The sequence below is a fragment of the Anopheles coluzzii genome, chromosome 3 (assembly GCF_943734685.1).
Source record: "Anopheles coluzzii chromosome 3, AcolN3, whole genome shotgun sequence".
Lineage (NCBI taxonomy): Eukaryota > Metazoa > Arthropoda > Insecta > Diptera > Culicidae > Anopheles > Anopheles coluzzii.
Genome location: NC_064671.1, coordinates 5,801,612 through 5,823,991, shown reverse-complemented (window position 1 = coordinate 5,823,991; position 22,380 = coordinate 5,801,612). Strand labels below are relative to the sequence as shown.

Here is a 22,380-nt window from a genome sequence, read left to right as displayed (position 1 = left end):
TATTTGATTTGAAATAGCAACGATGGGTGGGCACCGATCAGATGAAAGTCATGTGCGCGTTCTCTCTCTTTCACTCACGCACTCGCACCTCTCTGCACCTGCTTTCCCAGGCAGCGTTCGAAGCGCGCTTCGAGACCCGTCGTCAGCTGAGCGAGAAGCGAAGCGCATTTCACCCTGGCAGTATAAACGCACGAAGCTGATGACGCAAACGTAAATAAATAAACAAAGCAAGCAGAGAACTGCGCGTGAATGGGATCGAGTGTGTTCTGCTCGTGAGCGTGAATAAAAAAAGTCGTCCACCGCACTGTGCTGTGTGCTGTGTGTGCGTTGCAGGCCAAAACCGTTGCTGTGCTCGTGCGAAAAGAGGTGAAAAAACGGAGCGGGCTTTGCAAAGGTGATCGATCGTGAGAGCGAGCCTGCATCAAAGTGTACCGAAAGCAGGGAACCAACATCTCCGTCCTGGGTCGGGGGTCTGTTTGCTGATCACCCCGACGGCCCCGACAGTGAATGCGTGCACAGTTCGCTCTGACCGATGGAAACAGTCGGTGAGGTAAAAGAAGCACACCCGGAGGGTGGTGGCGACAGATCAGCGCCACACTTTCCGTCGGACGTTCCGGGCAAGCTGGTCCCGGTCGAGGGCAAACCAGCGGGATCGTTGCCGGACGGTGAAACGGCTTCCGCCGACCCGCAGGATGACACGTCCCTGAACGCCCGGTTGCTGGACAAGCTGAACGAGCAGTTCGAAAAGCAGATCCAGTTGGTCGAGAGCGAACGGTTGGACGATGGTTTCAAGGTGAGTAGAGTGCTGTGCGGCTCGCACTTACGCAGGTTAACAACGGCGACGATGACGGCGGCGCGCCACGAAGGTCACCCTTAAGGGGTTGGCTGGATTAGAATTCGGTCTCTTGCTGCAGCTGTCCCCCTTCCGGTCAAGGTTGTGCTGCGTGCGCGCGCTCGCGCACTTGTCTCGTACCGTACCGCTCCTACCTATTATTGAGGCTCCTCTGTGGCATTAGCTCATTGGCGGCACACGTGGCACCGTGTCAACTCGTGTAATGTTTCAGCCTCTTTTTGTTCTACACATATTGCTTTCCGGGTGTTACATTTCATATTGTTGTGCGGCGCTGGCATCGGAGCTTAGCTTAGCGTGTACGCCGAATGGGTCAACAGTTTGCGCACGCTCAACACCGAGCTGGTGCAGTCGTTGCGCGAAATGCAGGACACCTGCATGGAGCGGATGCAGCTGATGCGCGCCGCCTATCTGAAAGACTTTGCGCGCTTCGGGCCGGAGGTGCGCTTGAGGCGGTTGCAGCCAGTGCCGGACACGCTGCCGACTGCGCCCGGCGAGCAAATCGTGTCGCTTGAGCTTAGCTCCAACTATCCCATCATACCGGCGTCGGACGAGATGTTGGTGCGGGAGCTGAACGCAAAGACAAGGTAGGCGGTGTGCGGTCATAGCTCCCAATAGTAGATTGTTTGAACGGGTTTTACTTCAAAAAACGTTGTCCTTCTCTAGCCTGATCGATGAACTGCGGACGGAACTGAAGGACCTGCGGAAGGAAGCGGCCGAAAATGGTGCCATACTGGAGCAGCTGCGCAACATGGCCCTCGAGCGGGACAAGCAGCTGGACGATAAGCGGAAAGAAATCGGCATACTGCAGCAACAGATCGTTTCCCTTAACGACCAACTGCTGAATGTTAAAATGGTAACGGCTACATGCATCTGCGACGTATGAAGCAAAACTATACTCTCGCTAGACCCAGTTTCAGGCACCTTTTTTCCCCCCATTTCATAGTACTTGTTCCAATTGGCATGATTGTTCCCCTTTCCCTTTGATACTGATTTACACCGACAGTCCACCATGGCCTCGACCGATAACCGGAGCTTGATTTCGGAAATTACCGATCACCACGATAAGATCACGCAGCTGCGCAAGAAGCTGAAGAAGCAGGAGGACAAACTGCGCCAGGCGAACACCGCCATCCAGTTCCGGGATGAGGTGATCGCGCAACAGCGGCAAGAGATTAAGCTGCTGAACGAGGTATCGGTACCGCACTGCTTCTCGATATCCTGCTTATAAAGTGGCTTCGTGTGGGCTAACACCGGTGTTGGGTGGAAAAAGGCAAACGGCTCTAATCATGTTGTTATCGTTGCTTGTAGTCGCTTGAAACTGCTTCTCTCTTTTCGGACCTGTACGACGATGGGGGCGAGCGGGACAGCGATGACAGCTTTCCCAGCTCGCTTAGTGGAAGCTTCCGGCGGGAACGTGTTTCAAGCGGTGGTGGAAAAAGCTTAATGAAGCGTCTATTTTAGTGTTCGCCGAATGTAAAGTGCGATGGAGCTCAAGCCGAAATCTGATTTGAATGCTTTTTATAACCAAATTGTGCTTATATTTTTAACCTAGCTGCTTTTAAATAATAAATAATTGAAAAAAACGTTAGCGGTTTAAAACATTTTATTCTTTTCCTTTTTTTCATTTCATTTTTGGACCCCGCCACCAGAAGCCGGACTCAGCGCAACCAGCTGCAATCGATGCTGCTCCCAGTGTCTCATACTATTCCGTACGGTCGTCCGAAGGTGATCTAACGCAGAACGGAATGGCAAGCAACAGCTTCTACCCATCCTCCTCCTCTACCCGGTTGCTGTTCGATGAGCTCGGTACGATACAGCAGGGCAGTGAAAGGGAATCGGCCTGCGTGCAGGTGTTGAAACGCGAGATTGCCGAATTGCGCGACGAGTTGCACAAGCGTGGGCACGAGAAGGATACGACGGGGCTCCACGAAATGGAAAAGGCACTGCTCCGGCTAAGGGGCGCCTGTGAGGAGCTGCTTCAAAGCACGGGAAAATTGTCCGGCTGGGGGGATGGTTGGAGGGAAGGCTGCGATGAGAGTGGAGCTGGTGGGTGTTCGCTTCGGTTCGAAGACGACGATGAGCTGATCGAGGCAATGCGTGATCGGTGCGAGGCGTTGTGCCGTCAGCTGGGACTGTCGCACAAGGCGCACTGTACGATCGAGCAGGATGAGGGCATTGGCAGTGCGAGTACATCCAGACTGGAGCATTCCGAGCCAGCTCCAGGCCACAGGATAGAAGAGCAACACCAGCAGCAGCAGCAGCAACAACAGCAGCTGATGCACTGCATTGAGCGGCAACTGAAACGATTGGTGAGTTTTAACCCAATAAGCTAAGCAGCATGGGGCGAGGGTGTTAAGTAGATCACCAAACCGACACAGGCAATCAATGGGCAATCAATGGACGCACATGGTTAGTTGTGGTGCGCTGACCCGCTGCCTTACTTTAAATAAACATCCCCATTTCTTCATTACCGACCAAACCAATGGGGTAAACATAGTTGGGATGCTATCCCGTTCGGCAAGAGAAGCTACCTCCTCGGCTCGGATTGAAATCTCCACAGGAAAAATTGCTATTTTTGGGGACCACTTGCGGATCCGACAATGCGCTCATTACGCTGAGTCGACAAATTTTAGACGGCTGGAGACGGCGGCTTTTACACTCATTACGCCGTAACCCAGTTTCCCAGTTTGCTTCGGGAGTTGTTTCCCACTCCTCTTGGCACACAGCAGGGACATTCCATGGGTGCCATGGGTTGGGTCGGGTGCACTCCTCCAATGCACTTTTCACACCTTCCGGGGTGTCGGTGAGTGACAGAATCTATTTTGGAAGCGGGAATCGGACTTGTGTGTGTCTGTGCCGCTAACGACGAAGTTTACGTGCCATTTTGGGTTAGACCTCTTCTCCTCGCCCCCCCCCCCCCATGTTTTCTTCCTTCCACCGATGCTCATTTCCCGATGCTTGTGTGGCAAGAATGCGCCAACCAAGCGCCAGTGGAGAATTGTGTGGGTTTTTGTTTCTCTCCCCGTTTGAATTCCATTTAGTCAGCATTGGCAGGAAAAGGGGATGAAATACAGGGAGCGGTGGAGGCAAAGAAGGGTTATTTTTACCTTCTACGGTATGTGTGTGTGTGTGAGTGTGTTTGTGTGCACGGTTTGCATCGAAAGGGCGTTAATTTACAAGCAATAATATCGAGCGATATTTGTTGTATACGCAGCAATTAGCGCCATTTAGGGTGTTCGGGGGCACGTGTTGTGCGCGGTGAAGGTGTTTTGAATGTTCCCCTTTTTAGGACGGTACATGTGCTCTGGGGGTGGGCCGGGGGGTGGGAGATGTAGACAAGGTGTTGACTAAACAACTTTTAGGTGCTAATGTGCTTGTAGAAGAGTTGGGGTCGAATATATTACCTCGGTTGGTGCAATTTTCATCTAGAATCGTGTGAGAGCTAGAGTAAACCTGTCTTCTTTCTTTGGAGCAAATCGTTATTCCTGTTACGATGAATTTACTGTGTAGCTGAACAGTCTCCTATTGGGGTTCGATGCTTGCGGACGGCACTTTGAACCAGTTTGTGTAATTGACTTGATGGGCTAGGACAGTCCCGGTGGTCTAGTGGTAGACGTACCGAGCTCATAAAGACTCGCACGTGGTTCGATTCTCATCCGAGTTTTAAGAATATGTAAAACAGGCCCTTTTATTCTGAGGGATTTGGCGCTCAATTTAAGTCACAAAATGTGTCCTCTTACAGAATCGCTTTTAAATTATTAACTTTCTAGCTATAATGTATAATGTATAATGTAGTGTGTTCGTTAATGTAGAAAAAACCATGAGACAATTCTTCAAGACACCGGAGATAAATCTTTCAATTAAGCAGAGAGAATCAAAGGAGAATCCCAATCGAAAAGCAGCGGATGACTCATTTATCTCATCCCATTGAATGAAGACCTACCTACTACACGATCGTTCTTGCTCGCTCGTCGTATCAAAGGTCCCACAAAACTATTGCTACTATTCCTGCAGCACGCTTCCCATCAAGCACTGCGTTAGTCAATTAAGCTAAAAAGTCATCCGAGACAACGCTCCTGGTAGTAGTAGTATCGTCGCCCACCTCGACGTTGTCTTTAGGGAATCGAAATCTATTCTCCTACACCCCTCCCCCCACCCCCCTCTCACACACACATTCGATACGTGTTTTCTCGGGGGATACGTGCAGCTATTTTAAGCACGGACGAGAACCCAACAGCAACGTCCCCTTTACTCTCCAGGGATCCACAGTACAGGCATCAACCTAACAACCACCAAACTAAAAGTGCTCTTTTCGGGAGGTTTTCGAGAGGACCAGTTTAGAACCAATTAATTTTACTGCACTTTGGGGGAGTGTGTGGCCAGCATACCCTTGCCCGGACATCACCACACACGGGCGTTGTTTGTAAACGAAACGAAAGCGAACGTTCCGCGGGACGTCAAACCGTGGCATCAACGCCCACATCCATCACAGCTCTCTCGTGCTCTACGCGATCTTCACGCGATGCAGCTGCATAAGCGGGTTCAGACCCAGACCCAAACGGATGAGGTGGATGACGGTGAGTGGTGGATGTGGTTGGGTCCTAAAATAACTTCCTCCCAGCACGCGACTAGAAGCGGGACGAGCAATTCCGAAATGCAATGCTTTTTTTCTAGCCCGCTAAGTTAAGTCTAACAAGCGCCTAGAAAACATTCTCTAATGCACTCGTGGGGCAAACTATGATGTATTGGTGGGTTATTTTTTAATTTTTAAATTTCTCTTCAATTTCTCCAATTCTTCATTGGAAGTGAGCCAAGTGAGAAGAACTCTTTCCCGTGGGTTACTGTTCGATTCACCCACAGTGCGCCGGCATGAAGACGGCTGCCGTTCCCTCCGGTCTGTCTAGTCTGAGCGCATCCGAGGAGTGAAGTGCGGTTCCCTCTTAGATTCACGCACAAGAAGGGCGAGACGATCGTGGGACTTGGGTCTTGTGCCACTCTCCGATTCGACAGACGGATCAGTAAGTGCGTGGATGTTGCGTCGCAAACGTCGGTCGGAATTTTCGTATGCCGTGTTGTACCGGGACCGGAAAATATAATTCATTCAACGTGCGTGTGTGATCGTTTGGATGATATTTAACGGGTTCTGTGCTGGTGAAGATTCGGTGGATGTTTGATCGTTTTTTTTAGTGAAGACTCCTTGACTTATTGGATTAGATTAGCAAGTGTGTGTGTGTGCGTCTGTGTGATCATCTAAAAACCGTGTTACGATGACCGTTTTCCAGCTAGGCGGAAAGGAGCACTGCCACAACAGTGGCAGCGAGTCGCTCAGCTCGCTATCGCTCGGCCTGGACGAGGGCTGCACCCTGCAGGGATTGATCGACGATCTGAAGAAGGAGATCGAATCGAAGGATCTTGTGCTGCGCGGTCGGCACGATGAAATGGAGCAGCTGCGGCAGGAGCTGTCCAGCCAGGGCCGACTGCTAAACCAGTGCCAGGCACGCCAAGAACAGTTCGAGGGCGAGAGAACGAAACTGCTCCAAAAGGTACACCCATCGCTGCTGTTCTTGCTGAAAGCTGTTGCAACATTGTAATGGCTCGTCGTTTCGTTTCGTTTTCCAATCTAGATCGCCAGCCTGGAGGAAAGCGTCGACGATCAAAACCGCACGATCGCGATGCTGAACATGGAAAAGCTGAAACTCGTGCGTCAAGTGGACGATCTCAAGGAAACGGTATGTTTCATAGTGTGTGCGCGCGCAAACGTGATCGTGTGTGTGTGTGTGTGTGTGTGTGTGTGTGTGTGTGTGTGTGTGTGTGTGTGTGTGTGTGTGTGTGTGTGTGTGTGTGTGTGTGTGTGTGAGCGATTTAGCTACAAATATTGGTGTGTTTTATTTCTGTTCTATGGCCACCCGTCCCTGCAACCCCGTTGACTCGGCGTTCATCAACCCTCCTGGTGCTTTGATTGCTTTTGGGCGGGCGAAACAGCTGCACCAGTACCGGGATAACCTGCAAAAGACGAGCGAGGAAAAGGTCGCGATCGAGGACGAGGTAAGCCGGGTTGGGATGATTTTCCGCGTTCGTTTGAAGTGGGATAGTGTTTCCCTTTTTTCCCTTTTCGTCGGTCGACTGAAACGAAGCACAGCGCCAATGCCGCCGGTTCAGTTGCGTTAAGATGCACATTCTGTTTATACATTGGTTTATTTGTGCCAAATTAGATTCGTTTTTTGGGGGAAGGATTTGCGAAATACGGATACGTTTTGTTTACATTTCGATTGCTGGTTTTGGGGTTGCTTTTCGTTGCTGTTGCCGTTACAATTGAATGTGTTGTTTAGAAGCTTGCTTCTTTCTCGAATGCCCTCCAACTGTTTATTTTTCTCATTTTTTCTGTATCATTAACGTTCAAATATACTTTTTTTTTTCTTTTTTGTTTGCAACCGCCAGTGCAAAAACCAGCTCGTCACCATCTCTAACCTGCGCGTTGCGCTCGAGGAAACGAAGCGCAATGGCAGCTCATCCGTGAGTTTCTTTTCCGGCCTTCGGTACAGTCAACCGGCGCCACCGGCGTACCGTGTCAGCTATTTGCATGCTAACAGCAAGGATGATACCGTGGAGCATCCGCCACACCACCACCCACCGACCGTAGTACCCTCCCCGACCTTAACTACCAGCCCCACCGCCCCGCCCAGTCCCACCATAACCAGTAACAGTGGTCCAAACACTGCCGGTCCGGCGGTACCACCATCCGGTGACTACTGGACTGCCTTTGGGCGTGCACTGTTTAGTGGGTTTGAATCGTAAAAAGCGGGTCTTGCCCCGTTGTGCCTTTTGAGAGACTTTCCTTGCAAACAAAACGACGATGACGATAGACCTGTGAAGTGTGTGTTCCTCTTCGGTTTGCTTTGATATCGATGATCTTTGACCTAATTCCGGGTAGACTAAGTCGAAGTACTAACTAAGAGACGCGTCCGCATTGAAAGCTAGCAAGAAGCGAGAGCATCATACGCTTCCGATCGCTAACGCTAAGCCTCAATATTTCATCAGCCTTTGTACGAAAAGGCTTAGTATTTAATTTAGCCTCATTTTTTCCTAGAGTATCGCTTCATCCATAAGATGGTTTCCCGAAAACCATACTATCTCAGTGTTGATTGTTTTTTTATTGTTCCAATAAATTATTGTTCACGTTTACGTTCTTGGTAGTACGACCTTTTTTTACTAATTGTGCGGGTCGGTCGGCCCTTCTAACGAGTTAAATTGATTTGTTTTTATTTGCATGCACTTTTAACTTCTGTGTTCCAAAATCCGTTTTGGGTAAGCTAGATTATCCTTAAAAGAAGATTAGCTATCTGTACCTTACCTTTCTATTGTGACACGGTAGGTTAGCGTACTGCAGGAGGTGGTGGAAAATTTGCAGCTAGAGGTAATTCTACTGAGTGAGCAGCTGAACGATGCCTTCAAAGAGGTGCGTAGCAGTGTCTCAAGATCCTCGTAATGAGTGGCTGACGTGACTAAAATATTTCTGTTTTTCTTCTTCGACTGACTGCTTTATCCAGAACCTCTCCAAGGACAACGAGTTGGACCATTACCGTGACGCTAATCTGCAGCTACGCTGTCAGCTGGCCGAGCTGAGCCGTGAGCTGGCCGATCTGAAGGACATCTCCGATGCGGTAGACATCCGGCAGGAGGTGAGCGTACCAGTAGCATACAAAACTACACTTAAACTTTAACACCCTGGCAAAAAACAATAAGCTCATTGCGGTAAAAGTCATCCATCAGGCTCGTTGGGTGTATGAAAGGGGCACGACAAAATTACTGTACTAACCTCTAATGTCGCATTTGTGTCGCGGGATTTTGATTGAGAAATCATATTTTACGACCGTTTCGTTGAAGCATGAAAGCGTGAAGATAGGCAGGAGCTTGTTGACACGATGACGACGACGATTGAGGCGCTGCACCACAATTTAGGTGACGATAGTTGATGTCGAGCTATAAAATATCAGACACTCTGGCGGTCTACGGTTGCGGTGGTGCTCGAACGGTGAAATTTAATCGATTACCACCATCGGGTTGGATTTTGGGGCATATGTTGCCCGAGAAACACTTGGGTCGTAAGAATAAGGGGGGGGGGGGTGTTTTATGTCCTGCGGGTGAAATGTTACACCAGAAGGGCTACTGTCGCTTGTTGCATCGAATAGAGGCGTATAGTGTAGTAGAGCAGCAACGCCATCCGTTTGTTGTTGTACTGGAAAGTTATGAAGAAACTTTCTCCTTTGTCTCTCTCCTCCAATAACCTCCCCCGGGATTGTTGTAAACGGTGCTAAAGAAGCTATCAACACCAATACTTTTCACGGTGCCGGAACTTACCTTGAGGAAGAAGTTCATGCTAAAGGATAATCAGATTTTAATCGTGATGGTGCACAAACACACACGTGCAAGACAGAGAAGCATCTATCAGGGGGCACTCAAAGGCTGGAACGTTTCGTTTATGCGGCACACACCCTCAGAACTCGGGTTGCGTGTCATTTCAGATCCTTACACTTTTGGTCGGTGAGGATTGGGTGTCTTTAAACCGTCGGGAGTACGGTTTCCCGTTGCTTAGTAAATAGTGCACACCCACCATGAAGCACCCCTTTTAATAGGACACGCTGGAAGTTTAGGTGTAAGCAGGTGGTAAATGAATTATAATTTCTCTGGAAAAGTAGGCATCGAGCGTGGAGTGGAGGAGTCTCACTGCTACTATGTTGGCAGGGTACGGCTCTGTTGTCCTGGTTTTGTTTTAACGGTTTTGGAGAAAGAGAGAGAGAGAGAGATCTGGCAAAACGTAACTCTAGTAAAAGGGGAGAAGGGCAGATAGATATGTTAACTTTGATGGAATGCAAGCATTCCCCCCCCGAGGACAATGGGTCCACAGGAAGGTCTGTATATTCTAATGAAGTAATGAAAGCTTAGTTAGTTATGCGTATGTGTAGGAGAGATCCTCGTCTGTTATAGTACCGATATTGGAATCTAAATCCATATTTCACTGTTTACGGGTGGCTGCCATATTTCTACAATTAGGATTGAAACTTTTCACAACTCCCTCTTTCACCTTGGCCTATCTAGTCACTGGAACGTATAAGTATAAGTATGCCGCCCCTTTTGGTAGTTGCATTTTGCTCCTGTGAAGGAAAGGTCGGCTATAGATTTGATTCCATGACGGGTATGTTGCTAGGCCGAACACTTGCCAACTGTACAAAGAAACAGGCCATCTAAGGCCCCGTCAAAAGGAGGGTATGAAGCGTGCGTAAGCCTAGACCAACAAATGGTCGTTATCCTGAAGCGGAAGAAGTAGAAGAAAAACCGTTTTGGGTTGATAAAACTTTGCAACGAATATCAATTCCCATCAGTAATCAGTTTCCAAATGAGCAGTTTCAGTCCGCCTCCTGCATGCATAACTCCGCTTCCATCTCGATAACCGGATAAAAGTTGATCCTTCTCGCAATCGCCACTGGAATTCGATTCAATTAAAGGGTATAAAGTTTCTGCAAAGCGAAAAAAACGAAAAAGCAGCAAAAAGTAGAAATATTAATGGAAAAACTTTTGCTCACATGAAGACGAGTTTTTAATAAGTTGTTCGTTTTGTGCGCCCGTGTTGCAATGCTGTATGCAACTGCTGGCCGTCAGAAGGACGAATTCTTGCTGCCATGTACGACTCCTGTTTGTATGTGTGGCTGTGTGTGTTGCAGTCGTCCCGTGTCTAGTGTGGTAGGAAAAACTCCCCCCTTTAGCACCACACGCGCATTCCATGCACTTCATTCATTGTGCTTCGGGAACTGGCCCAACCCCCAATGGATGGGGGGAAAGTAAGAAATCGGGAAAGTACGCCGCATGGTGTGTGGGTGCAATGTCCTCGAGCGTGCCCAGTACGTTTGCTGCTTTGCCGTTACGATTGAAATCAGATTTATTGGTACATGCTGTTGCTGATGGTGGTGGTAGTAGTAGTTTGTGCCATGCCGCCATTCAACGCTGGAGTGGAAGAGACAGAGGATTAAGCTGGGAACACGCGGGATAAAAGAGGCGACGAAAACATTGTAACCGATTCCATTCCAGGCACATCGCCTCCTCCTCTGCTTGGCGGTAGTTTGGAAAATGCAATCGGAGTCTAGTGGACCTTGGTGGTGGTGCTGGTGTTGGTTGGGGCTCGGTGGATGCGGTAAAGCGCGCCAAACATCAACAACTTTGTCGACGAACAACAAACGCGGTGACGACCACCAGCTCGCGAAGGACGAAGGATCGAACCGTCAGTTCGAGTTTGGCGTTTGGCGGGAGAGGACTTCCCGTTTTCCCCGGAGAAGCATCACGCTGGAGCCTTGGCATTGTGTGATTGAAAGGATAGTTCGTACGCCAGGTCCCTAAAGTCTCTGTGTGAGTGTGTTGCAAAACAATCACAATAAGATGTAGCACGATTAGTTTGCGGAAATATTTAAATCTAGTGGAAACAAAAACGACACAAAACTACAATTTGCAATTATTGTAATGGGTTGTGCCACGTTAGCGACTCCTTGGGCCGTGTGAGGGTGGGTTAAAATAGATAGAGACAACCGATTACTATCGGCACATGCCATCATGCTCGTGCGAACCTTCGGGGTAAACTGTGGCCCCTCTGTTTTAGTTCCGTTTAAGTTTAATATGTTTTGCCACAAACCCCCCCTCCCCTCCACTCCCGGGCTAGAAGCGGACAAAGAATAAGCGTGGGAAATGGAAGGAAAACGCGAGTGTATTTCGAACCAGTTACTGCTACTAAATGATCAGGGATTTCTGCAGTGTGTTCATGGCATAAAATCGGGGTCCACGGTATGGCACAGTCCCCGTTGAATGTTTTGTTTTTCCAGGTCATTTACACTTCCTGTATTGGAAAAACACTGTCCCTGGTGGCGTGCGTGAGTGTGAATGTGTTGAAATGTGGTGGAGGGGGAGGGGAGGGTATTTTTCTGCAATTCGTTCCCTTTCCCATTCCTCTGGCCCCCGGTTGGTTTGTGTTTGTGTGTGCCGTTCATCGATTTATTGTGGAATCGGGAATCCTCTGGGCGACCCTGTTTGTTTTCCCGTGTGTTTTAGAATTGCTCATGAATTCTCTGTGTGTGTGTTTGTTAGTCATAGAAATACCAATTAACGTACGAATATCAACACGTCCGTTTGTTGTTGTTGTTGTAGCTGCATGAACAAAAGCAACGGCTGTTCGCGCTGCTGAAGGATGACGTGCGGCAGCTGCAGGACCAGATGAACGGCGTCCGGGGGGAGATCGAATCGCGCCAGCAGGATCTAGGCCACCTGAGCTACTTCCGCGAAAAGTGTGCCGAAATGGAGCGGCTGCATGAGCTGGAGCTGAGCCAGCAGCGCAGCAAACATTCCAGCGAGCTGAAGCAGCTGCGGAGGGAAATCGAATCGCTGAGCAATCAGCTGGCCGGGTCGGCCGATACGGGCCGCCAGCACGAGCAGATGGTGGAATCGTTGGCCACGCTGCAGACCACGATCACGAAGCTGGACGAGCACAATCGATTGCTGCAGAAGACGATCCAATCGTACCAGGAGAACCGGGTGCAGCTGGAGCAACAGTTGGGCGGATCGCAGCAGCAGCTGGACGTGGTCCGGCACGAGCTGGACGAGCTGAAAGGGCGCAGCGATGAGCAGGAGCGGAGGATTGAAAGCTTGAGGACGGAGAAGGACCGGCTGGCCGGGGAGCTGCAGATGCAGCGGAAGATGTGCAAGTGTGGCCACAGCACCGCCACTGGCAGTGGATCACGTGAGAGAGTAAGTGAAGGAGTCCTTTTTTGAAGTGATTTAGATCTAATTATTTCCGTTTTTGTTGTTGTTTTTGCAGGCAAAGGTCCCCCTTTCCCACTCGCTACAGAAGCAGTTGGCACAGAAAACGCTAGAAGTGACACGCGTGCAGGAAGAACTGCTCCAGCGCACCGAAGAGTGGAAGAGGCGTGAAACGGAGTACGTCAGCCATCGGGTACGGGCGACCGAGCAAGCGACGGGACTGATCGAACAGCTGAGTGAGCTCAAAGGACGCTTCGGGAATGTAGAACAGGCGGCACAGATGAAGGATGAGTTGATCGACCGATTGCAGCAGAGTTTGCGCGACGTTACCCGGAAGTTTACGACGCGCCAGGCACAGCTGACGGAGCTGGAGGCGAAGAACGTGAATCTGTCGGATGCGCTCGATAAGGCACGGCAGGAAGCGCTCCTCTGCGAGAAGCGTTGCACGGAGGAGCAGAGCAATGCCCGCCGCTGTTCGATGGATCAGAAGAACCAGCTGCAACAGTACGAGCGACAGATCAATCGACTGCGGGCGGAGGTGGATGCTTTGCGTGAAAAGTGTGACCAAATTTCTAGTGAGGTGTGGGCAGTGGTAATAGGCTTTGGTTTAGTGGAATTGTTAGATGTAATTTCTGTCCGTTTTTATTTCAGCGCGATGTGTTACGGGATGAATGTCAGAGCTTGCGGGAACGGTTGGCAAAGTATGAAGGAAAGGAGAGCGCTCTGTGTGAGGTTGTGAAATCAAATCAGGACGAGCTGGCAATGAAAGCTTCTCGGGTGTTGGTAAGCATAAAGGGACAGCATGCTGTTGTCGGGTTCGGTTTTTATTTAATTTGTTATCTCTATCCGCCTTCAAAGGAACTGGAAGAAACAAACCGCAAACTGAGCCAAAACTATCAGCAGCTGAAAGAACTGCACGACAGCGTTACCAAACAGTATCAGCTCGCGCAGCTAGAGCTCGAGCAGCTGCGCGACTGTTCGAAAAAGCTGGCCGAATTCAAACAGCAAACACTGTCCACCAAGGAGCTAACGCGCAAAAGCGTAACCGAATGGAAGGAACGGGAGGCTCAGTACTGTCAGGAGATTGGCCGGTTGAAGAAACGGACGGAACTGCTCGAGCAGGATCGTTCGAAGCTGATCGGCAAGCTGAACGCGTACCATCGGGACAATACGATACTTGCCCGGCGGATGCAACAATCGCAACAGCAGCAGCAACCACAACCACAGCAGCAACCACCTTCCCGGCAACACTCGCCGTACGATGACAATCGGAGGTGAAGCGTTTTTTGCTATTGGGTTTTATTTTTGAGTGAGTTTTTGCAGACTAACGAAACTAGCGGAGTGTTGATGCGCATGGCCTTTGGCACGTGTTTGTTTTGGAGGCTCATTTTTGTGTGGAATAAATAATAATATGTAGGGGTTTTTTTAATTTTACAAGTAATGTGATAGAAGATGGCTCGAAATGGTGCATGATTTGTTGGACAAAATCTGTGTTCGTTTTTGAAATCTTTCTTTAACCCAGCAATCGATTCTTGTCTTTCTTTTAGAAGCTATAATCTCACACCGCTTCATCAAACATTTTACCCACCCGATGCGTACAAGCTGGTCCGTTCTACCAGCGATCCCAACTGCAACGAGGTACGTTCGTAAGAGGTAAGCGTTTGTCCATCACCGGCCAATAATGATCACACGCTTTGTGCTTTTTTTTAGTCGGACGAGCTACTGCAGAAAGTTGAGTACACGTGCAGCCAGCTGCAGCAAATACGGAGATTCTGGCACCAAGGCCTGAAGGAGGTGTTTCCACCCGAGCCGTAGCATTGACACGGGGGTAAGCGTGTGCGTAAACGACTCCGGTACGCGTGTTTTCCACGTACAACGGGTACAAAATCATTCTGCCGTGTGGTTGGTTGTTGTTCCAACGTAATGGGGTAAACTTTGGTAAACATTAAGGATAGAGCGAATTAGTTATTGAATAGTTAATGTGAAAAGTGTCATTTGTACGTTGTTCTTGGATGGATTTTATATAAAAAAACAAATTGCAACCTGTGCTGCAAAAAGTTAGTGTCTTTTCATTTCTTTCTATTGACGTGATGATATTTTTATTTAATTACCAATTATTTAACATTAAACGTCTGTTCAGAAGACACGTGGTTTGCAGCCGTTAGAAACACGTGTGCAGCTGGGTGGCGCTAAAATACGAAAAAAGTTCGTTAAAAACGTAAACGAACTTCCCGGGACATAAACCTAGTTTCGTTAAATATGCAGCGCGCTTTCGTTAAAATTGGTTTGCTTGAGAGCTGGTCAATGCTGGAAAAAATAGTGTAATTCGTTCGATAAAATTTGCATTGATAGTCTTTTAACATTCAATATTTCACACAACTCTGATGAAAACATACTTTATCACAGCAACGATTTTAACGAAATATCTTTCCTATAGGAATAAAGCAAAGCAATCAGATAAATTTATACCACAAATTCGCCCATAGTGCGTCGCGCTGCCTTCGGGTTTCCACGAACGCCAAACGCCGGGCCCACGATTGTAGCCGCATGCTAAGTTCGCGTTTGATGCTGCTCGAAGAAGGTTGCGTATACGGTGTGTTGGCGCTGTGGCGCTCGTTTTTTTTCTCCGCTCCCTCAATTCCCATTTTGCGGTGTTTGGTTCGCGGTCATTTTGCGTACCGATGTGTGTCGTGTAGCTACGATAAAAGTGTTTATCACGAAAAACAAAAAAAAAGATTGTTAACAACCGTTGGTTCAAGCACGGTTGCTTTGTAGTAGTGATGCATTAGTGCACTTTGCAACGGCAAAAATGCAACTAACAAAAACGAACCCGTACCGCCGCAGCACCTGATGATGATGACAACGTTCACTTTCAGCTGTGCTGCTCGTGTTGCAAGTGCTATGTGTGCAATCGATATCTTTCTCCGCTTGGGTGTGTGCGTGTGTGTGTATGCGTTGTGCTTTTACCCGGAATCCTTCAAAACGGTGTAATCATAAAACGACCGCTGCAAAGTATGCGTGACCGTGGGAAAATTCGTGCGCTAGTGCTAGTGGCCGAATAGTGACAGGAAGCGGCCAAACCAAATCGATAGTTGGTGACATTTATACAGTTTGCGGCTTTTAGGCTGGTGAGGAATGGCATTAGATGCTGCAGTTTGCAGTTGGTTGATTGGAATTGTTTTTTGGTGCATTTCTGGATAAAATGTGAAGAATGTGTGCACCAACGCGTAACTTAAGCTTCTCTCCAGGCCGTTCCATTTTTTCCCATTTTTGGATGTGTGTGAAATGTGACGCGTTTGTGTGTGCGTGTGTTTTGATCAATGTTTTTCATTCTTCTTTTCTTTTCTAATTTCGTGCAGCATCATATCAAGCAAATCAGTGAAATAGAACCCGCAGTGTAACCGTGCTGAAGGAATATCTTTTTCCTTGCCTCGCCAACGACTCATCGTCTCTAATCTTTGACGCTGAGTAATCGTTGATTGCCTCCCCACGACTCTCCTCCCTCCCAACGTTCTAACGACAGCCACGTGTGGAGGAGCGTAGTCTAAAGGAGGATGATGATGATGTGTGTCCAGCGAGAGCTGCATAATCGATGATTGTGCCCGAAATATCAGCCCTTCCGTCGACCCGTTTGCTGTTTGCTTACCGATAGCCCTCCTAACGGATCATCTCGGATGTGCCCTAGAGTGTGCGTGTGTGTGTGTGCTGTCTTGGTTGTGTGTGTATGATGATGATGATTTGCTTGGAGCAAATTGAAAAGAAGTGTGCTATGAAGTGATTGCACGCAGCTGTGTCGCAGCTGTACCCTACGGAGTGAGTGTGAGTGTGGAGCGGCTTGAAACTAATCCTAGTAGGCTAGTGAGCAGGAGCAGTTCCCGGGGCTTAGTTCCATAAAGCTCACTATAAAACGGTGGCCAAGGCAGTGTGGGATCGGTGCATTTCTCTACCCAATCTGAGAAGTTTGGCTGCTGATAAGTAAACCAGAAAAGTGTTTTCCGGGTTAGTGTGTATACTTGCGTCCTCTCCCTTACCTTGCGTGTCTGTGTGTGTGTGTGTTTGTGGTGTAGTAGCGGTGTTGTTTTGTGATTGTGTGATCCTCCATGTAGTAGTGTGTGACGGGGCCGACTTCATAAAAAGGATGCCAAATCGTGTAGCTGCCCGGTCGAAGTAGATAGAAAGTTGCTCTTAGTAACCACACGTTGAAAATGATCGAGAAATTGCGTTGTGGTACACCCGATGGCATCCTGCGCCGTGGCTATTCTCTTGAACGTGTTGGCCAGGGTCCAGGCCGCAGTGACACCCGTGCGCCCAAGAAGAGTGCAGAATGTGGTGACGTTTCCGTGTTAACCCTTACAGCGTGAGCGTAAATCGTAACCCAAACATCCTTTCTTGTTGTTAATTGTTGCACTAAAACTTCCGGAAAAAAGTAGCCACGACCGTAATTCTCGACTAATGGTGTTCATGAATAGTGCATCTTGAGTCCTTAGACTTACCACCTCGGAAACTCCTCTCAACCGATGAAGATGGCATCCGAAACGGAAAATTCCATTCCCGTGTGCCCTCCACTGCCGGAACCGGCCGGAGAGCGTGCCCTCTACCGGAAGATGATGGGCAAGGGGCACGAAGTGAACGGCAGTGAAGATATCGGACGGACGGAAATGGACGGCCCCGGTCAAGGTGCACCGGAGGGTTTGAAGTATGCGAAGTATAATGTCACCGGCCCAACGGGACCGCTGGCCGGTGAGTGTACCAAGGGTGGGATGGGCAGCACGGTAGCGGTGTCCACCGGTGGTACCATTTCGGTGACGCTGGAAGAGATTCTGAAAACGTTCAACGCGCCCATTTCGGAGGATCAAGCGTGGGCGCTCATCTACCAGACGTCGCGGATGTATAAGGCCCGATTGCAGGAACCGGGCTGCCGGTTGCGGGACCTTCGACTACCACTGCATCCACACCAGCTGAACGTCCAGAAGGACGGCAGTTGCAACGTTACGGCTCGTACAGGTAAGTCCCCCAGGGTTCTCTTAGTAATTAGTCCAATATCGCTAGAAACAGCCATTACCGAATGTGTGATAACAATCGTAGGTCTGGTTTGGCTTGTGAGAGTTACCTTGGCCTAGCGGCCTGTCGTCACGGCCCTCAAGGTTTGCTCAATATTTGCACGCTTGATTGAAACCTGAAGCCAGGTGCCGACAAGGTACAGCACAAACTGTTGTGAGGGTTTCTTAGGGCTTATGGCAAATGTCTTTGTTCGGTCGGGAAGTACTCAAGTGTCCCTATTCTAGTGCCCCTTTCCGTGCTATTTGGAATAGTCATCACGTTCAGCGAGATATGGAAGCGGGTTCACTTCCTGCTGCAAGTGTTCAGTATTAGGTTGCTTCTTATAGTTTGTCAACAGCCTGTAAGACATCAATTGAACTTTGGATTATACTTGGACAATTGCTGGACATTGTTCACAAGTTGCTGAGCACTAATCAGGATTCCTGAAAAGGTTGGATCACTCTTGAAATTGTAAAGCCCCTTGAAATGTGCAAACTGACATCATCATCCAAAGAAAGTTACATTTTTTGTGCCCTTCTATTATCACCCTTTGGATGACGCCATCGCTCTCGTAGTGTGATTACTGGCACGATTCGTGAATAATTGTTTTTTCTTCAATCTCTTCTTCCGTTGGCAACGTTTTCTGCTATTTAATAGCAGCATTTGCAACAAAATTTCGTTAGAATCACAATCGATTCCAAGTCGGTGGCTGACATAAAGCATGATGTCATTGCATGGCATTGCAGCTATTTTCAAGGACTTTTTCTTCCGGCGTACATGACCCCTAATCGACCATCTCTTTGGCACCAGTGGCACAGGGAGTGTGGGGAAAAATCCCAACAAATAATTGATATGACGACTTATGTTTTTGTTGCCCCAGTTACCAACGGAGGACAACACGGGGGAATAGATTGTGAAGCCTCAAGTTTGAGTGGTATTCCCGGAGGATTAAGAGCTCCCTTCGTGTGTTTGCCACCAAGTCCAAAGACATCTGTTCGGGCGTATGTTGGAATCATGGTATCTTGGTGCCGTAGTGTGGACTAGGAGGCATAAATCAGCTCGGCGACCGTTTGTTTTTTTTTGGATGCCAAGACTCGCTCCAAGCAAACAATGTACATCGTTCTCGTTCAGGTTATGTGTTGCAATCGATATAACTCTTCATGAACACGTTCGCCCCGGGGACAATTGGTCTGGTGGTTCGTTCGGGCGTTCTTCGGGGGAGCCGAGCACTTATTTGGGCACATTTTATAACGCCTCCGCAGCAATTGGAAATTGAACAAACCCCGTGCGGGATGGAGCGATACGAGATTTTCGAGGTGTGGAGCATCTTGTGACGCATCTAAAATAGATTGAAAGAATTGTGTGTGTGTGTTTGAATGGGGATGGCTCTTTTTTTGGTTTGGTGCTGGAGAAACATTAAATTGGAGGAAGAAGTCGTTCTATTTTAGAGGTACTTTTAGTTTAGTTCACCGTATTATGCTTTGCTTGCGCACAGGAGCGTCGCGCTGGCTGGTTTAATGCGATAAGTGTTTGCTTCCGTTTGGCGTTCTTCGGTTTTTCGAAGAGGAGAACCCTTTTTTTCTTGATTTCTTGAAATAATTCGAATCGTGTGTTTGAGTTGATTGAGTTAGTTTTTTTTTCGTTCCGTTTGGGGCGGTTTGGTTCATGACTTGATTTTTTTATGAGCAACCGAGCAAAAGAAATAGAAATAGAAAAAACAGGGTTCTAAAATCACGCTCTTTGGAAGCCTTCCGGTAGACGAGATAAAGTCATCGATTTTCTGTTGCGCATGATTTGGTAATTTGGGGGGTGCAGCTGGTGAGCTTTCCTTGCGCTGCTGCTTCATTCAATTATACAATTTAACCAAGAACCAGAACGTAAGCGCGCGCCGTGTTTGGAGTTAATTCGAACTCAATTGCCTGTCCATTCTTAGCCGGTGAAAGTGGTTAACCGTTCGGCGGTAGGTTCATCCGCTCGGCAAGCAAACCCGTTTGCTTTGGTGGTGATGATTAAAGTTGAATGGTTGGTAGCAGAGAAAAAAATGATTGCAACCGACGGTCAGGTGTGTGGAATTGAACCAATTTAAGACGCCATCGAAATCGTTCGGAATAGTTTTTGCTAGTTTATGGCAGAAGGTTTAAGCTCACTTCACCCGTTAGAATGAACCGCTAGAACCAGGGTGCGCATTGTACGAGCGCTATAAAACCCCTGCATTGCTCTAAAAAAACAAGCGGGCAGCTCATTTCCGGTGTTGAACAGAAACCTCATCCGCAATGTTTATAATGTGGACGCGCCACCCCGTGCCAGCTGTTGTTATGAGTTGCATACAGGAGCCTCCGCTTTCCGCAACAAACCGGGTAACGGGTGACCAGTTGCTACACGAGCTAAAAGTAGCGAGCCACTGACCGTTTGTTTAGCCACAGCAGCTGCCAGCCAAACCATTGCGCAGTGTTTAATATCCCGTGGCACAGGTAAATGAGCCCTTTCGCTTCCTGAAAGGGCTGGCTGGGTACAAGGAAATCTAATCTAATTTGGATAAAAATTGTACGTTTATTGATTGAATGTACGAATTTCTACCTGCAATGGTTAGTTAGAGGCAACGTGCTTCATCGCAAAAGGCCAAGCCAACAGAAATCAAGGTAATGATGGAAGTGATTCGTGATGCACTTGTCTTCAAGAGTACGCTCCTTGTGGTGTGGTGTGCTCGCTCGTTCGGTCGGTCGAAGAAGATGGCTCATCGTGCGATGCGAACGGAAAGGAAAACATCAATCAAGGGCTAGTTTGTGCGGGGTGGGCCTAACTTATCCATCTCCGGCGATGAGTACCAGATCATGCGCCTTCCCCTCCCGCCACAAAGAAGCCATGGAGTACTTTCGATTGCTCGACCATCCCTTGAAAGAAGTGGCCGGTAGAAGAAGCCATATTTTGATGGGTCATGATCAGTCTACTGCAGAAGTGGTCGGAAGATCGCTGGTCTCATGGTCACGGTTTTTAATAATGAGCGATCGATCTAAAGCACCCCCGTTCTCCAAGTCCCCCTGACCGTTTTGTCCATCCGTCCGGCCTTTCACAATCCAAACGGTCGACGGTTGGTGCCTTGGATCATATCTTTCCAAGCCAAGAATTGATGGATCCAGTGCGGTTTGTGCTCTGTGTGTGTGTATGTGAGTGTCTCCACTTTGTCGCAAGTTTCTCCGAGTATGAACTTTCGGTTTGGCCCTAATTGGAAGGAAGTGACTTCCCAATTTCCAGTCCAAGCTGCTGTACCACCTCGGTGTCTTTCTTTTACTTTCGTCCATTAGGGTCGATTCGAAATTTGTGAGTTTGAATGTGTGCGTGCGTGTGAGAAGGTAAAGAAGGAAAGGATAAGTTTTACGTCATTCGGTTGAACCTCCGCACCAGTGCGCCCAGGGTCAATCATTCTTGGATTTCGATTTTCCACGCCGGTCGTTTCCGTTGCTCCGATGACGTGGGTTTGGGCTTTGAGAAGGAGAAAGTCAATATTTGGTTATGATCTTTGTTTGGGGGTAGCAGAGGTCAGTTCAGACTCTCCGAAGAATTAGATTATTAGCGCAGTTTGCTTTGTGTTGACTTCATGAACTCTGATGGCACATGATTTGGCTTCTTTCATATTAGGAGCTTGTCAAATCAAGCTATTTAAGACGATGAGAGTGGTTTCTCATGCTGAGGAATAAAATATTGTTAAGAAGAGAGGATACAGATTTACTTTTCCCTTTTTCGAATGAGCATTCCGGTTGCCGGTATGGTTCTTGTTTGTCTTCCAGGGGAACGTTCCAAGGGTTTTCTTGTGTGCGGTTATTGGCCGTAACAGGGATGTGGTTTTTGGTGTGAAATTATTCAACATTCTCTGGGTGCACCTGAACCCTGGGAAGCAAAACTATAAAAATCCAAGGTGAACGTACCGACCGCAAATACTCTGGAGAACGCTAGAACAGCAGTATCGCTTGGGAAGAACCAAACCTCAACGAGATCGTCGTTGAAACTTGCACCTGCTACTTGCTCATCAAACACCAAAGTGGAAGCTTTCTCTTCAAGAGGAAAGATTCCAAAAATCTCCCACAATATCACCCTTTTGGCACTTGTGGGGTGTGATAGAATATTTCTTCCCGACTCTGGTAGCTCTCATGAGACTCATGTTGGAATTTAGACATTGTTTTACCATGGAACCGCTTTTCCTGGAACTCATAAGCCACGACGACCCTGTGAGGCAGCATCTTACGCACCTTTTTCGGGAACTGGGAGCAGAAAACCGTCTCCACCCCGGCATGCGATGCGATGTGTTTGTTTTATTGTGTGGCAGCAAGTGGCCCCGTCCGCACTGTGAGGTACTTGTGTGCGAGGAACATTAAATTTATGCCACAGTGTAATGCGCCTCCTTGGTTCCTTTTATTTTGGGAAGTTCTGCGATTTGAATATATGGAAATGGTGGTGCAAAGGGAAAATAAAACTCAAGAATCTCTCAGCTCCCATCAGTGTCTGTGTGCAGTTCAGGGGGCCACTCGGCAGGTGTGATGCTGGACGCCGAGTAGGTCTGCTTCTGCTTTAAAAACTATCAAGCAAAAGGTGCGTGAAAGCGCATTAAAATCACGATGAACTTAACGCGTTGAATGACGAGATGGACGTGGCACGGGAGGAAAATAAAGTAAACGTAAATGCGTATCGTATCACAC

At 48.4% G+C, this 22,380-nt stretch overlaps 2 protein-coding genes across 11 annotated transcripts in view; both read left to right on the top strand.

The window, feature by feature from the left end:
* Positions 1 to 87: 87 nt before the first annotated feature.
* Positions 88 to 14,710, top strand: LOC120957935 (CAP-Gly domain-containing linker protein 1-like). Of its 7 annotated transcripts, none has more exons than XM_040380402.2 (17): positions 88 to 793; positions 1,142 to 1,437; positions 1,517 to 1,706; positions 1,857 to 2,042; positions 2,506 to 3,162; positions 6,136 to 6,396; positions 6,478 to 6,582; positions 6,836 to 6,898; positions 7,292 to 7,366; positions 8,226 to 8,309; positions 8,401 to 8,532; positions 12,041 to 12,637; positions 12,708 to 13,229; positions 13,301 to 13,432; positions 13,508 to 13,923; positions 14,197 to 14,287; positions 14,360 to 14,710. In XM_040380402.2, exons 1-17 carry the CDS (start codon positions 533 to 535, stop codon positions 14,462 to 14,464), a joined length of 4,173 nt encoding a protein of 1,390 aa, XP_040236336.2. In that variant the 5' UTR covers positions 88 to 532; the 3' UTR covers positions 14,465 to 14,710. The 7 variants fall into 7 exon arrangements, with proteins under 7 accessions (XP_040236336.2, XP_049465617.1, XP_040236338.2 ...); XM_049609660.1 differs by having other exon boundaries at positions 2,503 to 3,162; XM_040380404.2 differs by lacking the exon at positions 1,857 to 2,042.
* A 475-nt stretch (positions 14,711 to 15,185) lies between these two features.
* LOC120959397 (protein spire) overlaps positions 15,186 to 22,380 on the top strand; it is a 119,687-nt gene continuing 112,492 nt past the window's right edge. For 2 of the 4 annotated variants that reach the window (XM_049609762.1, XM_040382712.2), the window contains exons 1-2: positions 15,186 to 15,242; positions 16,009 to 17,653. In XM_049609762.1, coding sequence (XP_049465719.1) covers positions 17,167 to 17,653 — 487 coding nt within the window. In that variant the 5' untranslated portion in view covers positions 15,186 to 15,242; positions 16,009 to 17,166. Of the gene's footprint in view, positions 15,243 to 15,264; positions 15,778 to 16,008; positions 17,654 to 22,380 lie in introns of those variants that run through there. The other 2 variants (XM_049609761.1, XM_049609760.1) reach the window with 2 other exon arrangements.

Coding starts and splice junctions, on each gene's coding strand:
- LOC120957935 (XM_049609660.1), top strand. CDS start 533: ATGGAAACAGTCGGTGAGGTAAAAGAAGCACACCCGGAGGGTGGTGGC. Junction 794..1,141: donor GGTTGGACGATGGTTTCAAG/GTGAGTAGAGTG, acceptor ATCGGAGCTTAG/CTTAGCGTGTACGCCGAATG. Junction 8,310..8,400: donor TGAACGATGCCTTCAAAGAG/GTGCGTAGCAGT, acceptor TGCTTTATCCAG/AACCTCTCCAAGGACAACGA.